The 18,700-nt window shown below is 37.1% G+C and overlaps 1 protein-coding gene across 1 annotated transcript in view; it reads left to right on the forward strand.

Annotated features, from left to right (window-relative positions):
- susd2 (sushi domain containing 2) overlaps window positions 1-18,700 on the forward strand; it is a 58,565-nt gene that overhangs the window by 27,344 nt on the left and 12,521 nt on the right. The window contains exons 11-13 of the mRNA XM_028824100.2: window positions 206-451; window positions 1,004-1,276; window positions 2,041-2,217. Of these exons, the coding sequence (XP_028679933.2) occupies window positions 206-451; window positions 1,004-1,276; window positions 2,041-2,217 (696 nt within the window). The remainder of the gene's footprint in view (window positions 1-205; window positions 452-1,003; window positions 1,277-2,040; window positions 2,218-18,700) is intronic.

Below are 18,700 nucleotides of genomic sequence, written 5' to 3' on the forward strand. Positions count from 1 at the left end.
GACAAAAGCCGGGAATGAGGGAAAGGCAAAACTATAACAACCATGCTGCTTACATTGCTCAACTAGAAAAATCCTAATCCACACACCCACCAGTATCACAATGGAAAAATTATGTGTTGTTTACATTAAAGTGGAAAAAAAATCCCCTTATGAAGGAGGTTCCTAATTCGCAGAACAATAATAAGAGTGTTTTTAATTTTTTCAGGGGTGTTCCTCTATTCATCTTCACTCAATAATGTGAGTGTCATGTTCCCATCTGGGGCAGGTGTGGAAGTGCGAGAGACAGGAGGTTTGATGACAGTTAACATCCTGCTCTCAGTTGATTTTGAAAACCAAACATCAGGGCTTCTGGGAACTATGAATGGCAACTCATCAGATGACTTTGTTTATCCGAACGGATCAAATGCAGAACTTCATAGCCCAAAAGACTACTTTAATTTTGGTGCCAACTGTAAGTATTAAAAAGTTCTGAAATTTATGTTGTTATATGTAGCTCATTAAACCTTTTCCATCACTGACTCTCATACTTGTGTGACTTCACATTTACAGACAAACTGCCCTGCAGACAGTGTTGTCACAGCACAACCTTTGCATGGCTTGCCCAGTTACTTGGCTTGTTGTACCTGAAGTACTGAAGGACCACACATGCAATCCAATTTGAATATACTATGTCTGCTTTATAGAACAAGTCACAGATTCTGTTGAAAATGTAATGGGCATTTTGCAGTAGACAAAGTCTCAGTTTTTATAATTTTGTGTCCTAACTTTAGAAAAAGGAAAAGCAACCCTCTTTAAAATTATTGGCTTTATTACGTAACGTTTGTAATGGATTGAGGTGAACAATAGTGGCAGATGGGAATTATATAAGAAAAAAAGGAATTGTATGACAGGACTTTGATTTAAATATACGTCCTCTCTTTGTCCATTGATTCTACTTGTGATAAGGGCATATCATCTTTTGCTGTTTTCATTACATTGTGGATATATTTTTGCTCTTTTTTAGGGGCAATCACTAATGAATCCTCCCTCTTTACATATGACACTGAGGATTTGCAGAAGAACTATTTATTTGCTGAAAAGCATGACATGGCTTTCATACCAGTTTTCACAGTTGATGACTCCCAGGAGGACCCCATCTATGAAGAGATGTTAAAATTGTGTGGTTTAAATCTCTTTTGCAAATATGACACATTGGTTTCAAGGAATTTCACTGTGGGAAATATATCTAAAATTGCCCTTGAGAATTACCTGTCTTTAACCCAAGACCTAGAACCAGGTGAGCACTAACTACAGTAAAAAGTCCAGTGTTTAAGTCTATCCTTACTCCTTAATGGCCGAGGTCCATGAAAATTCTTCCAAGGATGTCCACAGTTCCATCATCTCAACTCTTAAAGCCCATTTTCTTCCTCTACTCACTGTTTAATCCTGTATTTTTCTTTAGTGTTGGTAAATTACTACACTGCTACTCTAATACAATTTAATGAGCAGGAGATAACCCAAACTCAATTTCTGCTTACCTCTTGTGGAATTTGATCTGTTGATTTGTTATGAGGTGGATAGTAACTAACAAGCTTATTAATCCTTTGGCAAAAGCTTAGCTCTAAAAAGTGTGCACATACAAGCCACACAGTAATAGTATCATGTTTGTGTTAATATTTTGTTATGCACTATTGTTTTCAGTAATATAAGTAAATTCAGAAAGACGGACACATTCCATCGTGTTATAGTTTTGTGAGGAGTATTCATACAGTCATATCAATTTTTTTGGAGATTGTAGTGAGAGACATTTGCAGATGTATGGTGCTTTAAGGCAAAGAAGAAGCAACAAACTGGAAAGCGGTTTTCCTTCTTTCTTGATAAACTGGTTTATCTAGCTGACAGGATATTAAATCAATGTAGGACTTTTTATTTTGCTCAGTGTATATTTCCCTAGTGTGGTAACTGGGGGTGTGAGAAGGATTAGTTGACCACTGTGAAGTACGAGTATGCTTGATCCAATTTGTATTATCTTTATTTTGTAGTTTATTTATTTCATTTCAGTGCTGTCTTGTGGATGGATTGGAGCTCCTACAAATGGCAACAAACAGGGGACAACCTACCTCAGTGGTGCAACTGTGAACTTTACGTGTAAAAGTGGCTACATGCTGACTGGACCCACAGAACGCACATGCCAGCCCAATGGAATGTGGTCTGGGAGCCGTACTGATTGTGTATCAGGTAAGTGGTCCCATGAGAATTTAAGAATAGGCACTGAGAATTCCCAGGGAAAAAACAGATGTATCAAGTCTTTTCAGAGATTTTGAAGAACAAAGCAGTCATCATCTTCTACCATCCTTCACCTACTATGGTAATGATCTATATAACACAGTTATCTGGGGCTCTAAAGACTTCTGCTGAGACTAGTTCACAACCCCAAGAGGTTTGATGCAGATTGGGTAGGCTCTGCCCTTTGGCGTTTTTTTTCTGGTGTACCAATAGCCACATGGAGACAATGTCTAAAACACCATAATTTCATACAATTGGTGATATTCATGGCTTTAAATGTATTAGCAGACATTGTCAGTTGTCATGCATACTAAATTCTCTTCTTTTAGCCCCCAGCTCTAAATTGCCTCTAATGCTAGTCAGTCACCAGTGTGATTCTTTGAAAATATGAGGTTTGCAAGCACTTGCCTATTAGCTTCCTTGCAGTGGCGTAGCTAGGGGCAGGCGGAGAGGCCAATTCGTGTGTAAGCAGCAGGGTTCGGAAAAATATCACTCATGAATGAAAAAATTAAAATTCTCTGATTTTTATCTACAAATGCTTCAAAAATAACTTTAAGACGGTCCTTCATACTGCATCAGACATAGCAGTTGAAATTTATGATGCAATAACAAAAATAAACATAAACATTACACCGATAATAATTTCTAGGAAGGTAAAAAATTAATTTTCAATTTATAATTTTGTTTCGTTATCAATCCGAATGCGTTCTTGCTCTGTGCAGAAAACATCCCCACCTATCACTTGTACACTACGCTGGTTCTGGTTTTTGCAGCGTAATTATATTAAATTAATAATTAGAACACGGCCTACCAGTGCATCTATACTGTATTCTTGTCTAGTTGATGCTTATAAAGAATATGTGAAAAATTATTGCTGTTTCTCTATATATGAAAAAAATCTATGCAAAATGTATCTTAATTTTTCTCTATATATCATTTTAATTTTCTATTTAAATAGGCTAACATATTCAGATATATTGGAGGGTGGCAAATTGAAGCACCGCACCGCCCTGAGCAGCACAAATTCCACCTATGCCACTGCTTCCTGGCCTTATTCATTCATAGATAGATAAACTAGATAGTTAAAGTAAATTTTGCATATGGATCTGTTGTGCTTACAAAATAGCCAAATGACCTAACTTCTGACTGAAATTTTTGCCAGCATTCTTCATACATTTGTGGGCACATTCATTTAGTGAAGAAACTGTGACTTGGGTAATTATATACCTGGGTTCTAGTGCAGTGTTACTCCCATTAACAAAAACAAACAAAATATGTTGTGAATGAAAGAAAAAAAATTTGCTAACTAAAACAAAAATACAAACTGTCTCAAAACTATAACTAAATGAAAAACTAGGTTTTGTAATTTTAATTTTCACCACACTAATCTTTTTGCATAATATATATGCGAGCATGCAGTTGCCGGTATATTTATTACAACACGTCCGCACAGTCATAAATTTTGTTAGGAACAAGAAATTCATTTGTACAGATGTGCAAGTACCTCTCACTGCTAGCTTCTGAATCTTTCCTTTTTTTGTTTTTTTGTATTCACCAGTCTGATTTCCCTTCTAGGACTGAGAGCAAATACCAAATCCTCATCACTTGTCAATGACTTATTCTATGAATTTCATTGGCCAAAACAGACCTTTAGTCATAGATGTTCCATTGTCAGTGAATGGCAGGCAATCTTCCCTAAACTTCAATAAAAAGGTGCTTAAATTAAAACATGCCACGTTTGGAAGATACAGCTAAACAGTTTGAATTAGAGCCATGGAAATAGTCACTCCCATGCTTCAGATTCAGTCGGTATTTAGACCGAAAAAAAATTATCTTTATACACCACAAAAAGTAGGAATTTCAGCCATTTAACCTTATTTCCCCACAGATCTTGGTTGTGTATTGATGGTTCCTTTGCAGTGACAGATTAAGCACATGCATAGCATGCAGTCAATGCAATCAACTGACCCAAAGTTGCACATATGTTTACATTAAGTTTTAATCAGGTTATTAGAATTGATGTTTAAATTTGGGCGGTTCAGTGTTGCAGAGTACATTTTATCACACTATCATGATGAACTTCTCTATGTTCAGTGTTTCAATGTTTCATCGATAGCAAATGGATGGACTGCAATAATTTTAATATATTCAGAATAACAAAGTATTGCAAAGTTTTAAAATGGGGATATCCATCGGAGTGTTTACTTTACCGCAGTGCAGAGGTCTAGCAAATAATTAGCCAATGAATGGTCGATGTCAGCCCCATTGTATGGCTGTAAAACTGGTAATGAAATCCACTCTTGTCATTTTCATTGTTCCTTAAACCTTATCGTCAAGGGTGATTGTAACATCAACATTTATACTCCTAAATGTAAGTGTACAATAATTGTGTTAATTGTTTATGGCTTTATTTTTTTCTCCTGCTTGTTTCTTAATCTAATTCAAAACTTTGATAACACAGGATACAAACTAATATCAAACTTTAATAAATATTTGAAACTCAATGTCATCTTAGCTTTTATTTCCATTGCATTCCTTTGACTGTTTTTGACGGTGCTATAAAAAATAAAATGTATTAATAATAATATTTTTATTACACAGTGCCATGAGTCAGGTTTGATTGCTAGCCTGGTCAGTGTGATATTTTAATAGCTAGATATTAGAAGTATGTCATCATTAAGGTCTCTCAATTGCCAAAATCTGTTTATTCCTAAAAGTGACATTAAATTGCATACTCCCAGTTTAAGCTCACAGGGAGCTATCAAGGTTTTCCATGCTGCTTATTGAGTGAATGATCTGAGATATTGCTATAATAGATGTTTAGTATTTGTTGTAAACAGTGTGCTTTAGAAATGCAGTATATACATGGAAATACCTCCATCTCTATTTCCGCTATTATTGTTACTAATACAATTCAAGTAGTGACTAAAATGGTATAAAAAAAAAAAAAAAATTAAACAAATTAAGATTTTCCTTAAAAAAAATACACTTTCAAAGTTTGAAAATGAGTAGATCTCATATAATCTGCATCAGGAGATCTAAAAAACTAAATATAAAAAAGAGTGTATAGTGTGCAGTAAGAGAGGCAAGTTCGTTGTACCACATGAATGTCACTGACAGAATAAAACTAAAATTGTGGCAGCATATAGAGCCAAAATTATGGAAATTGTGTCACTATCCAAATACTTATAGATGTAACTGTTGAATATGCTTTGCTGCAACAGCGCAGATGCTCGTGCAAGGCCTAATTGTCAAACAAGCAGCTTTGTGCTAGTGTTTCTATGTAAACCAGCTTTTCCGTTTTCAAATTTTTACTACCAAGCCTTTTCTCCTACCTTTCCTGTTTGGCAGCAATTATCCTTTTGGTCCCCTTTAGTGAAGCATTGCGCAAAGTGTTTGGGAGAGAGCAATGGATCTGAACGTGAGGGTCTGCTCTGAAGCCGCTGGAATCTCAAATAGCTGACTTTTAGCTTTGCCAGGGTCTTCCTACAGATTGGCTTGTCTTCTGAGTCTTTTGTTCGTGAATGGAAGTAGTTACTTTGGACTTTTCCCCCCTGCACAATCTGGCACACATTAAAAAGCCTATTGCCAAGCTTTGCACTGCAGTGTCACCACCAGAGGGAAGTGTTTCATGGCAAGGACAATGAGAAGAATATAGATAAATATACTCTTGTTAGCAGCAGCTGCTCATCATGGCATACAAGATTACAGCTAATTTTTTCCATCTGCTTTGCCCTGCAGATGAGCGCTCATATTTTAATGAAATATTTTATTACTTTTCAGCCAGAAACTTCCTCTTGATATAAATCTACTGAATATAATTCACTTCCTATCTGATCTGGAAGCAATCCATCGGCTTACAAATGCCTTGTCTTAAATGCAGCTGCATAAATAAGAACAGTTTGTTCACCTCACCATCCAAAACCATAGACAGGTTTGACCGCCTGTGAACTTAAACTTTGACCATCTTCCATTTTTAGGCCCAGCCTCCACCTCAGTATGGGGACATTTTACTTGCGGTTCACCTGTTGACCACACATGAGCAAGTAACTGAGAGCTGAGTTGCCTGCTACAGTATGTCTGTCGGCACCTTCTTGTCAACTGTTTTTATTATAGACTGGGTAAGCCCTAATCAATGTACATTCTATATAGCCTTGTTTGGCTTGTTATTTCATGTGATTATAGTTCTTTAACAATGGAGTGGAATGTTCTACAGCATGGGTGGCAGACTCATTTGGGGGTGGGGGGGCCACACTATCCAGAAATGTCTCATAAGAGGAACAAAATCCAATCAATTGTCATTAATAGATAGATAGATAGATAGATAGATAGATAGATAGATAGATAGATAGATAGATAGATAGATAGATAGATAGATAGATAGATAGATAGATACTTTATTAATCCCAAGGGGAAAAATATATGCCTATATATAATATAATTATAATATTTATTCAAATCATGTTTGTTGGACCATCAGAGTGTGTGTGTGTGTGTGTGTGTGTGTGTGTGTATATATATTGTGAGGTTTCTGAGCTCTTCTAGGACCCACCCCAATGGGACGACACAACGAAGTGTGTCCCAAAGTGCGATTGCTGCATCTGTGGAAGATTTCTTGCCCATTGCTGGGGCAACTGCAGGCTCACACTGCTGAAGCAGAGCACCGAGCTAGCAAATCCAAGCCAATCATGGTCGCACTATAAGCGCCTGTCGTCGATGGGTGATGCAAGGAACACTATAAATGCAGGTAACAGTATTACTTGGTCACTAACCTGGCCACGACCCTGCCTGACTGCTGTGTATAGGAGAATTGTAGATCCTGTTACAATAAATAACCATGCTGTTCCTGTTTCAAGCCGAATAAGGGGGGTTTTGGTAAAGTACTGAGACTCGTGTTTTGGGGAGCAAGACAGGGACTCATGTGTGTGTCTCCCTCTCAGGGCTCCAGCCACCCCAAACACACCAGACACAGGCACCAGTTTTGAACGGCACACATTTTATTTAAGTGGGACTGTGGAACTTGTCAATTAATCAAACTATCAGTCAGTCTTTGTTTTATATTTATTATACCTCTTATAATTAACACTAGAAGAGACAACTTAAAACAATAAACAAGAAGGTACAGAAGGTCAATCAGACTCAGCCGCAGGGAGCCTGATTTCAAAGGTAGAGCCTGTAAATGTCAAGATATCAAATCAGACAATAAAATAATGATTTGAATATAAACCCAAGTCAACTGACAGTCAGAACATAAAAATGTAACAGCAGAGTCAACATCAGTGTGGTAGGTACTAAGGCTGTTAGACTGAACAATTCTATTTGAATATTTCTCTTTGTCAAATAACTGTTTTCTCTTTTACCCCCACTAATGTTGGCCATCTGTTACTCCAGATGTGCTATGAAAAGCTGTAGTACTGATTGTTTTTGCGCTTTACTTCCATGATGAGCCTTTTTGTATTTTTGAAGGGTTAGCTTGTTATCTTCAATAGTAAAACTTATAGCCTAACCCCTTCACAAAGTAGTGTTTCTTTTCTGTCCCATTACATTGCACTTTGATCTACAAGTGCATTCAGAACATGCTACTCCTGTGCTCTAAAATGATTGTTTTGCATCTGATTTAATAATTTCACTCTTAAACCTGAGATCCCTGACTGCTGTTTAAGGCTCACATCTTCTCATTAAAGCAAATGGAAAATAAATGTGATCATTTTGATTTTCCTTTCATTACAACTTGGGATGCTCCCATCAATCTGCCCCCGGATGGAACTGGCTGATTTTCACTAATAAAGACTTGATGGCTGGTCGGTAAAAAGGACGATCACAAAAACAATATCTTTAGCCCCTGCTTTTCTAATCTTTACAGTAATTTAGTTGCTCCTTTATACAAGATAATATGGTAGTTGAGCCACCACATGCCCCTTTTTTGTATTTTTTTGTGAGTGGAGGCTTATTTTATCAGTGGATGAGAGGTGACTGTTATATTAGCCTTTATATTAAAGAAAGCAGAGTGATAAACTGAAAAAAGTAGTCGGAGAAGTCGTCCTGTGCAAATAAGACAAATGGCAAGAAAAGCTGCTTTAATTAATTTAGACTTTTATTTTGTCCTTTAAGTTAAAACTAACGCAGCTTGAGTTTGAACAGCAAACTTGTTTAAAAAGCAGAAGCTTACTGCATTTTACTTACTTGTAATTGGAAAAATAAAGGATAAAGACGAATTTGAAATTGCTACTTAGTAAACAATAGTCTTTTTTTTTTTTTTTAAGATTTTTACTGTGTTTATTATTTGTTGCTGTGTGTCATACAGCATAAGTGTTTGTAAGAAACAAGTACTACATAATTAAAATGATAATCCATATTTTATAATTACACCTCAAGAATTATGAATGTCTAGATGATACACTGATGGGAAAAAAACTGTATAAATATAGTAAAAGTATATTTTAACAGCAAAAAGCTGTAGTGCATAAAAAAAGTAAAATATATTAATAATAATGTAGTGATGGACAGTGGCAGTATGTGTGGTTCATAAGGATTTCAGCTCCTTTTTGTAGCCGATTTAATGGCTCCCTGTCCCAAAAAGGACTTTTGCACCCTAAGTACTAGACTGCAAAAAAAGACTGGTGCAGATGCTCATGATTTTGATAAGTCTTCTATTTAAATAACAGTGGTCAGAGTACAGCTAGGATTTTTTTTCCTTTTTCCTGTATGTGTTTGTTCTTCATTACTATAATAAATATAATAACACACATACAAATATATACTGTATGTAATGTCCAAAATAATTAACTTATGTAAGTTTGAATATTTACTTATTTTTAATTTGAATAAGAAAATGTTATTTTTTGACTAATTTGACAGAACTACTAGGTAGCATGAAATACAGACTCCAGACTTGAAGGTTATGGTCAACAGAACTTTGTGGTCCAAGAGAGAGAGAGAGTTCCAAAGACTTCAAACTGTACAACATTTGTCAAGAATTAGAAAGGCTAGTTTAATGATTCACATACGTCAATGTTCTCACCCAACTAATTCTAAAACAAGGTTGTGGGAAAACCAGAGCCTATCTCAACACCATCGGGCACAAGGCTGAAACTGACCCTAGACAAGTCAGCGGATCAAATAATATTGTCACTCACTAGCAGGACAACATTGAGCCACCACTTAAACTAACTTAACCATCTTTGAAATATAAAAAAAGCAGAAAACAAAGGAATACCCACACAGTCACAGGGGTAGATAGATAGATAGATAGATAGACAGACAGACAGACAGACAGACAGACACAGACAGACAGACACAGACAGACAGAGACAGACAGACAGACAGACAGACAGACAGACAGACAGACAGACAGACAGACAGACAGACAGACAGACAGACAGACAGATAGATAGATAGATAGATAGATAGATAGATAGATAGATAGATAGATAGATACTTTATTAATCCCAATGGGGAAATATGCTAAACAAGGCATCATCCTGCCGTCTTAGTGAATTTCATTATATGATGATAATACTGCTATCGTTATGTTGTTTTTGTTTTTTTTTGTTTATTTTGTTATGTTAAGCTGCATCCAGTCTTGCATGCAGGTTCTCCAACTTGTAGGGAAAACCCAGGGGTTGGTGGCAGGGTTGGCACTTCAGCCACAGTAAAAACCTCTCACTGGTCCTAGTGTGGAATTAGTGTGGTCCTGAGGTGTCGCTTGTTGCACAGCTGCTCTCGAGCCCTAAATTGGGATCTTGAGGTGGTTCGTCGTGTGGTGGGTGTAGCAATACACTGTACCAGTGCATGCTCCCAACCCAACCAACTTTGTATTTTACTGTTATTTAGTTGCATGTAGTGTCACCATTTTAAAATTGCTATGATGTCCTATTGAAATGAATGTTTGTGACATCACAGAAGCATGGTCATATGGTTCTCACGGCCATCTTATTCTAGCGTGATCTGTGTGTTCAATACTTGCTTAATGAAACCGTCCAAATATAATATTAAGTCCAACTAGTCTTTTATAGCCTCCCAAGTCATCTCAGTCTCTTTAGTGGCACCAGAAATTGAACTGGATGTGCTCTGTGAGAGATTAGTATAAATATCCGCATCTTGTTATCTTGTAATGTATAAAGTAATCACAAGGCAAGAAGGCTTGATTAGGTGTTAGCATTTCTATGTTTATATAAAAGTGAGACAGAGATAGCTAATTGAGCATTGCATGTGGAGAGTATGTTAATTGCACACTATTGTATATCTGCACTTCTATTAAACATTGTGCCTTGGTGAGAATCCTAGATTAAAATTTACCATACAGAGTTCATGATAGGTTAGAAGAAAAAAAAAGTTGAAATGTACACCAGAGCCAATGAGCCAGAGAGGCTCATCTTTATGGAAAGTACAGACAGAGCAGGGGAAAATATGTATTAATTTACGCTGGCAATAATGTGCAGCAGGGGTCTGCAAAGAGTGAAAAATAAAAGCCTGGCTTAAGATGTCCTAGGGGGACATGCAGGATTAGACAAGGTGCAAAGTTAAGGACAGGTTTCAACAAAAAAAGTGAAACAAAAGATAGACATTCAAAACAGTTATACAATATGGCAAGTCAGACCAATTGCTTTCCACAAGAAAATGTATGGCAGGTTTTGAAACATGTTACTTAGAAAATGTGGAGAAAACAGGCATTTATAAGAGAAAAGAACTAGATAAGTGTCATTTATGTTGGGTGCAGTTTTATTTCACAAAATACATTTTTTGCTGTCTTCTTAGTAGTTACACTGCCATCAGATCTTTCTGGACACCTTGATAAAGTAAAAAGTCTTGTTTGCCTGGATATGTTTTTGAGTAACACTGCTAAATTGTTAGTATGACTATACAATGTCTACAAGCACTTTACTTAATTTTCCTATAATTCTTCACAAAGTGGGCTGTAGGACAGATGTCCCACATTTTGTGAGAGTTTATTTATAAATGTAGCTAGTTGGCGAGGTAAAAAAATATAATAAAATAGCAAAATCCAGAAATATGTGATACACTAGTAAAAGCATGGATAGCTGGTATAATTAATCAGTGAGCCGGCAATTAAAGAAACTGCAGTTATGATGCAAGTGTCACACTGTAACAACAGAATTAAAAAGGCACACCCTCATGTTATCCATCTGCCAATCCATTATTTTTCTGAACATATTATAACCAAAGCAGGGTCACAAGGAGCTGGAACCTATGTGCATTTCATAACATTTGTTGTATGAATCATGACCTTTATTTTAAAAACCAACATGGTTTAACATAAACTCAGCAAAATAAAAAGAGGTTTCTGTTATTGACAGCTTCATATAACAACAATACATTTAATATATATTTTGAGAGCATGGAGATGTGAGCAATCAGTATTGACTTGTAACCCTTTTAACTTGTGACATTTTGAAGCTGAATGAGGTCATTTGAAATGACAGTGAGTTCAATTATAATGTTAATTAACTAATATTTTTCATCAATCATATTGTTCTGAAATACTTTAAGTAAGGAAGACAGAAGTTTGACGTAAAGTAGTAATACTTACTGATCATATGTTTATATGGTTATTTTTATATTGTCATGCTTGGGTCACAGATTTGCGCAGAAACACAGGAGGTTGTAGAGAGACAGGAATGTTATTCAAACACTGCAAACAAACATTTGTCTCTTTTTCAAAAGTTTAAACTGTGCTCCATGACAAGACAGAGATGACAGTTCCGTCTCACAATTAAAAGAATGCAAACATATCTTCCTCTTCAAAGGAGTGAAGCAAACAAATCAATAGAGCTGTTTGGCTTTTAAGTATGTGAAGCACCGCGGCACAAAGCTGTTGAAGGCGGCAGCTCACACCCCCTCTGTCAGGAGCAGGGAGAGAGAGAGAGAGACAGAGAAAAAAGCTCAAAGGGCACGTATTGATTTAAGTATGCGAAGCACCGTGCAGCATGTCGCTTCATGAAGCAGCTGCACACAGAAGGTAGCACGTGAAGATAATCTTTCAGCATTTTTAGACGAGCGTCCGTATAGTCTAGGTGTGCGAACAGCCCCCCTGCTCACACCCCCTACGTCAGGATCAGAGAGAGTCAGCGCAAGAGAGAAAGAGAAATGTAAGCTGGGTAGCTTCTCAGCCATCTGCCAATAGCGTCCCTTGTATGAAATCAACTGGGCAAACCAACTGAGGAAGCATGTACCAGAAATTAAAAGACCCATTGTCCGCAGAAACCCGCGAAGCAGCGAAAAATCCGCGATATATATTTAAATATGGTTACATATAAAATCCGCGATGGAGTGAAGCCGCGAAAGGCGAAGCGCGATATAGCGAGGGATTACTGTACACACAAGTAAGAGTTTCACTGTCCTCTATACACTTGGCAATATTGACCCTATGAACCTCTAAACAACTATCCAATAAAAAGACCATACATAGTGCAGATATATGAACAGTGTCTTTGAGTCCAGTCCCTAAATGTTAAGGATGTAACATATAACCATTTAACAGCCTGGGTGCAAAATGGGAATCTGCATTAGACAGGGCAACGCCCTTTCTGTGGAAACACTCATGCACTGTGCAGCACACACGTATGACAATGTGGGTTGACTCCTTGCTCCGTTTCAGTTAGGAGCCTCTTGAACCCGCAACTGTCGATAGTCATAACCAAGATGAGAAAGGCAAATGAGGACACACACATGCAGCAAGGAGTAGGTGCAAAAGTGGTCAAGAACTTTTATTAAAACCAATCAACCAAACAGTGTTCGTTAGTGCAGCGATTCAAAAAATCTTCAATCAATAAATAATCCAATGTAAAGTCCTTATACAAGTGGAGGTTAAAAATCATGTTCAATAAATATCTGTTAACATCTGGTCAAAATCTTAAAGCAGGAAACTTTTCTTAAAATCTCAGTCCCAGGTGCAACATTTTTAAAACTGTCATCACCTCTGCTTAACCCACACGGGGACTCATAGCAGAGGAGACACCCAACTGACAGGTACAGGCAAACTTCATTTATAGTCCTGAGTCACTGCTGTCCATGGCTTCCTGAAGGGCTCCCAATCCAAGCCTCACCTCACTCCATCCATCTTCCGTTGCCTCTCCCTGGACTTCCGCAGGAGCGCGCTCCAGTCCCCCCTGCTACACTAAGCCACTCAGTTGGCTTACAACCAGAAGTGCTGCCAGAGTGCTTCCGGGTGCTCATGCGACACTTCTGCCACACCACGAAGTGCCACCAGAAGATCATAGCGAAGCACCTGGAGCACATCCGGGGCATTACAAAAGGGGCTGCCCCACTCCTTTAGAGGAGCCGGAGTTGGGAGGAAGAAGACGGAGCTTGTGAGGTGAGGAGTAGAGGAGGCCGAAATACTGGGAGAGTGAAGGAAAGAAGGGACTGAGTTTGGATGGTAGGACATTGTGAGGTGCTGTTAAAGAAGAAGAAAATAAACGTGTGTGTTCTGGATGTCTGGTGTCGTGTCTGACTGTGTATGGGGGCTGTCTTATCACAACCTAAACAGAACAATAAAAAGACCAAAATTACCTTTATTAGTGCTGGAAGTGGTATAGAAAACTAAAAATGAAACAGAGTATGTAAATTCTATGTTACAGTGACTGGACTGGTCTGTCTGTGTGCAGAAAGCTGCTGGAAATGTTCTACCAGACCATAGTAGTACGTGTTGTTGTACACAGCAGTGTCTTTAGGAAGCAATCTAAGCTCAAAAGAAGCACAATGCCTGAACAAATTTATCAGGAAAGCCTGCTCCACCACAAGGCAAACCCAGGACACACAGGAAGCTGTTGTGGAAAAGAGGATGATAGCAAAATTGGATATCATCATATAAAATCTCCATCCCCTCCAAGAGGTGCTGTCTTGGGGCACTTTTTGCCGCAGGCTCTTTGCACCACTGTGTGCTAAGAAGTGCCTCCTTGGGTCATTTTTACCCACTGCTATCAGGCAATTGAATTCTTCCATCTGATGTACTAGTTTAGTTTTTATATATTTATCAATTGTTTGATTGATTGACTGAATCATCTGTCCTGTCCATGTTTTTTTATGTTTCTGCTGCTGTATGCATCTGATTTTGCACATGATATTAAGAAAATTGGTTTAATCTAAAAAGTTACAAGGATTGAACCATGACACTGGAGTGAACACAGAAAGCATTCTGAATAATGAAATATACCACAAATTCAAAATATCTATTTAGTTTAAACTATGCTGGAATCTAGGAAACCCCAAGAAATTGTGAAGTACAAAAACTGAAAGTCTTCAATGTAATTAATGATTACATTGCTGTAATTACTGATTGAAATCAATTCTTTATTACATATGGAAGATGACATCTGCTATTTATTCCATTTGAAAGACAAATTCTGGTGGTTCTGCTCATTCAGGATGGGTAGCAGTTCACACTACATTCTTCTTCAGGAAAGGTGGAAAGGCGCAAAGCACTAGGGATTGTTGGTGTTTGCGGCTCTTAAGGAGTCAGCCTCTGCTGACAAGCACTTGGATTTTAAAAAGCATGGATATTGACAAATGTTAATAAAGAACATGTTTGTGATATAATGATAGAAACCATGTTTTTTATTAAATTACATTTAAGAACTGTTCATCAGTAACAAATTGCACCAGAACCGTTTCTCCTTGGCTGCTTCAAGAACCATGATTCTGCTGGATAACCACATGTGTCAGGATAAATGCCACACTTTAACTAAAGTAGCAATTTTTATTTTAAAATCTGTAAACATACAAAAAGTAGGTTGTCGTACATCATTATGTATATCTGAATGTACTGAATTTCCCGTAACGTTTCAGAACAATCGACACAAATAATCTATTCAGTGTTTAGACCAAACTTGTGCCAGGCAAAGTTACAGTTGCTATAAATTAAAAGATAATCATCCAAAACAGCACTGAAGAAGCACTTTCATGACAACGCAAAGGAATAATCAATAAGCTAAAGGAGAACAGCATTTTGAAATTTGTGGTTGTAGTTTTATATAACTGACAGGTATAAGCAGTGTGTTGTTGTTTTTTTTTTGCACCACCTGCTGCATTATTAAACTCGCCTGGATTACTTTTCATGGCCCTTCAGTTATCCTCTGACAGGTCAGGATACAAGGTGATTTTCAAAACAGATTATCTCAAATTATCAGCTATGACATGTCAAAACTGTCTTCCAGCCTTGACGCAGCTTGCACAGGCATATTATACGCAGTATTGACGCTCTTTGTGGAATGTGTAAAAGATGAAATCATATCATCCCTTATCTCTATGTCATGATGGGCTAGAGGTATTTGTTTATTAATTGAGTAAAATCAGAGATAACACTGGAAGGTTAAGAAGTTGCTAACAAAGATCACTTGCACCAGTTATTCAGTTTGTTCTTAATCCTTAAATTCATTTTTTTCCAACCAGCCCTAAGTTTGTCTACACTCATAGTGTAAAAAACAAAACCAACAAGTAAGAGTATTTGTGTTTTTTCTGAATAAGCACTATGTGAGGACATGGCCCAAGAGGCATCAATTATTTCTGAAGATAAGATTATGTGCTGTGTATTGACCTGACCACAGTGTACTTTTACTTACTGATTGGCTGCATTATCTATTCTGTGAGTCTGTATCCTTGTTTTTTTATGTTTCTGCTGCTGTATGCATCTGAACTTCCCCACAGGATTAATAACATTTATCTAATCTAATCTAATGACTCTACTGTATCTATTTTATCAGTTAAAATCACTGACCTTGCTCCTTTTGACAGATTTTATGCATCTGTAAAGACAGAGCTGTGTAAATATTTACACATCAATCTCATTGACCTGTTAAGGAAGCCAGTATATAGACATCATCCAGGATACTCTGTACACAAAGTCAAGCATTCTAAGATCAAATAAAGTGTCAGATAAACATTTGGCTAAAATAAACCAGAGGGATTGTTTGCAATTCAATATTCATTAGTACAGTCATACTGTCAGCTCAAAGGATAAAAAAATACACTGTTAGTAACTTATTTATATTTCCTGCCTTTTCTGTGATTCCTTCAATGACTCTAAGTTCCCCTCAAAGTCTAAAGACCTGCTTTCAGATATGTGTAAATTCCCACTTTTGTATTAACTTAGGTTCACTGGATTCCTGCCCTACATCCATTGCTCTATGAGGCTCAAACCATGATAAATATTTTTGGCAAATGACCATATCTCCAGGGACATTTTTACTAAAGTGCATTTTTTATATGAAATGTGATGTTATGGTCATCTAGGAAAAGAATCTAAAATTTAGAATGCTGCAGTAAACGTAAAAGTGCTTACCATGAGAAAAATATTCTGGAACAAGTAACTGTGATATTACTAAAAACCTGTAGCTTACTCTTGAATATTTAACCTAGTGGCTGTAGGAATTAGAACTTCTAAACACAGATGCATTCTATTTTTAAGCAAGGAGCTGGTATGTACAGTATGTGTGTGTTCGCCCTGCAATGGACTTGGCGCCCTGTCCAGGGTTTGTTCCTGCCTTGCACCCTATGCTAGCTGGGACAGGCTCCAGCAGACCCCTGCAACCCTGTTCAGGACTAAGTGTGTTAGAAAATGACTGACTGATTTTACAATAAATATTTACAAGTTAGAATTATTTTGCTACAACTACACATATTTCTATTTAAATTGCTCACTGTCATTAATACTTTATGTTGACATCATTTGCCTGGAGCATACTGGTTTAGGATTTATGAAATTGTAGACAACAATAAGCCCTGAGCTAGCATTAAAGCTAAAGTCATAAAAATCAAACAACTCTCTTGTTGTACTGTGTGGTGAGATTTCAAAAGGAAAGAAAAAAAAAAGGCATCATACAAAAAAGTTACCCCAAACCCAAACAGCACGGTCATTTACAGTTCTTGGGGAGCTGTTGCTCTTCTCAAAAGCAATTAAGTCAGAACTAACATACAAGATTGGTTTGCATACTGGGAGTATTAAAGTCAAGGTAACTCACTCAGGGCCACACAGCACACCTTCAGTTTTGAATCTTTCTGTATACAGAAAGGCATTTTGCAGAGCCTAAGCTAATTAGAGGTTATCTATCATTTACTACCTTAAAAAATGGACAGGTAGAAAGCTTTCATGTCACCATCAAGGGAAAAGAAATTGTATTTCAGCTATTTAATACCCTATGTCTGTGGAATAAAAATATAAACTTGCCCATTATTATACCACTGTATTAAATGCTTATATATGATGTTTCTTGTATATTATTGTATCCTTGAAAATTGCTCACAATAAATTTGAAAATGACATCAAACAGTATTGGCACCCCATCCAGAACTGGTTCCTGCCTTACACAAAATGCTTCTGGGATAAAAATAAATGGATGGATGTTGAACAGTGTTCATTTTAATTAATACAGTATGTGAGAGTACTAAAAGTTAAACTTCTCAGACTTTCCCAAGACCAAATCATACTTACAAAACAAGTGGGTGAGGAAAAAAAAACTAGTATTCCAAATTATGTGGCAAAAATCAAGAAGCAGCAACTTTAAACCTAGTTTTGGTAAAGTATTACTAATAACATGCTAAGTTCAAGCCAGTTTATTTCGGAACTGCTTCAGAATGTGTAGTTCCAAAAATGTCAATAGACTTACTTCCAGTTTTGCATGTGCCCTCACATTCGCTCCCTAACAGCCCTTTGCTGGACACTAGAAAGAAGTAATAAGCACAATGAAAAAAAAGGTGTTAGCACTTTCACAGCCCAAGTAATCCTCGAGTCCAGTGTTTACGCGAGATGCTTCTATTCATTTGCCCGAGTAATACTCAGAACTAATGGTTTTAACACTGTTTTCACAGCCCAAGTGACACGTGTATCTAAAACCAAAGAGATTAATAGTTTAATTAAAGTATAGCATACATGTTAGAGTAACTGTTGCCCCAGCTTGTTCGGAATAAATAATTTAATTTGTTCCAAGTTTGGTCAGTTTTCATCTACATTATTCTTATATGAGTGATGTTCATCTTAAAGTTCCCAAAAGACAAAAGTTTGGCAGCATGTACAAATTGGCGATCAATGGAGGCTTAGTCACTGTTACATTGTATTTATATAGTGTCTTTCCCATGCTCAAGGTGTTTTAGTACTACTTGACAAGTGCACTAAGTTGCTAATTTTCAGATTTTCTGTGCTTTAGAAATTTCATGTGAAGAAAAGATAGAATGCATAAAAGCAATTTGCATCCTAGACTGGAATGCGTAAGTCATTTAATCAGTCATGCATGGAAATTCATGGAAATTTAGAGAAAGGGGAGAGAGAGGGTGGTGAAATGGTTGGAAATCCATCTGTTTCACAAATTAAAACTGAGTCTATAAATCCTTTTCATTCTCAGGTGACACCGTGACTTAGCATAGAAACAAGTGTGTTTATGTTTCAGGCACTTTGTTGACATATATGGAAGTGGGGCGGCCT

Source organism: Erpetoichthys calabaricus, chromosome 18, assembly GCF_900747795.2.
Source record: "Erpetoichthys calabaricus chromosome 18, fErpCal1.3, whole genome shotgun sequence".
Classification (NCBI taxonomy): Eukaryota; Metazoa; Chordata; class Cladistia; order Polypteriformes; family Polypteridae; genus Erpetoichthys; species Erpetoichthys calabaricus.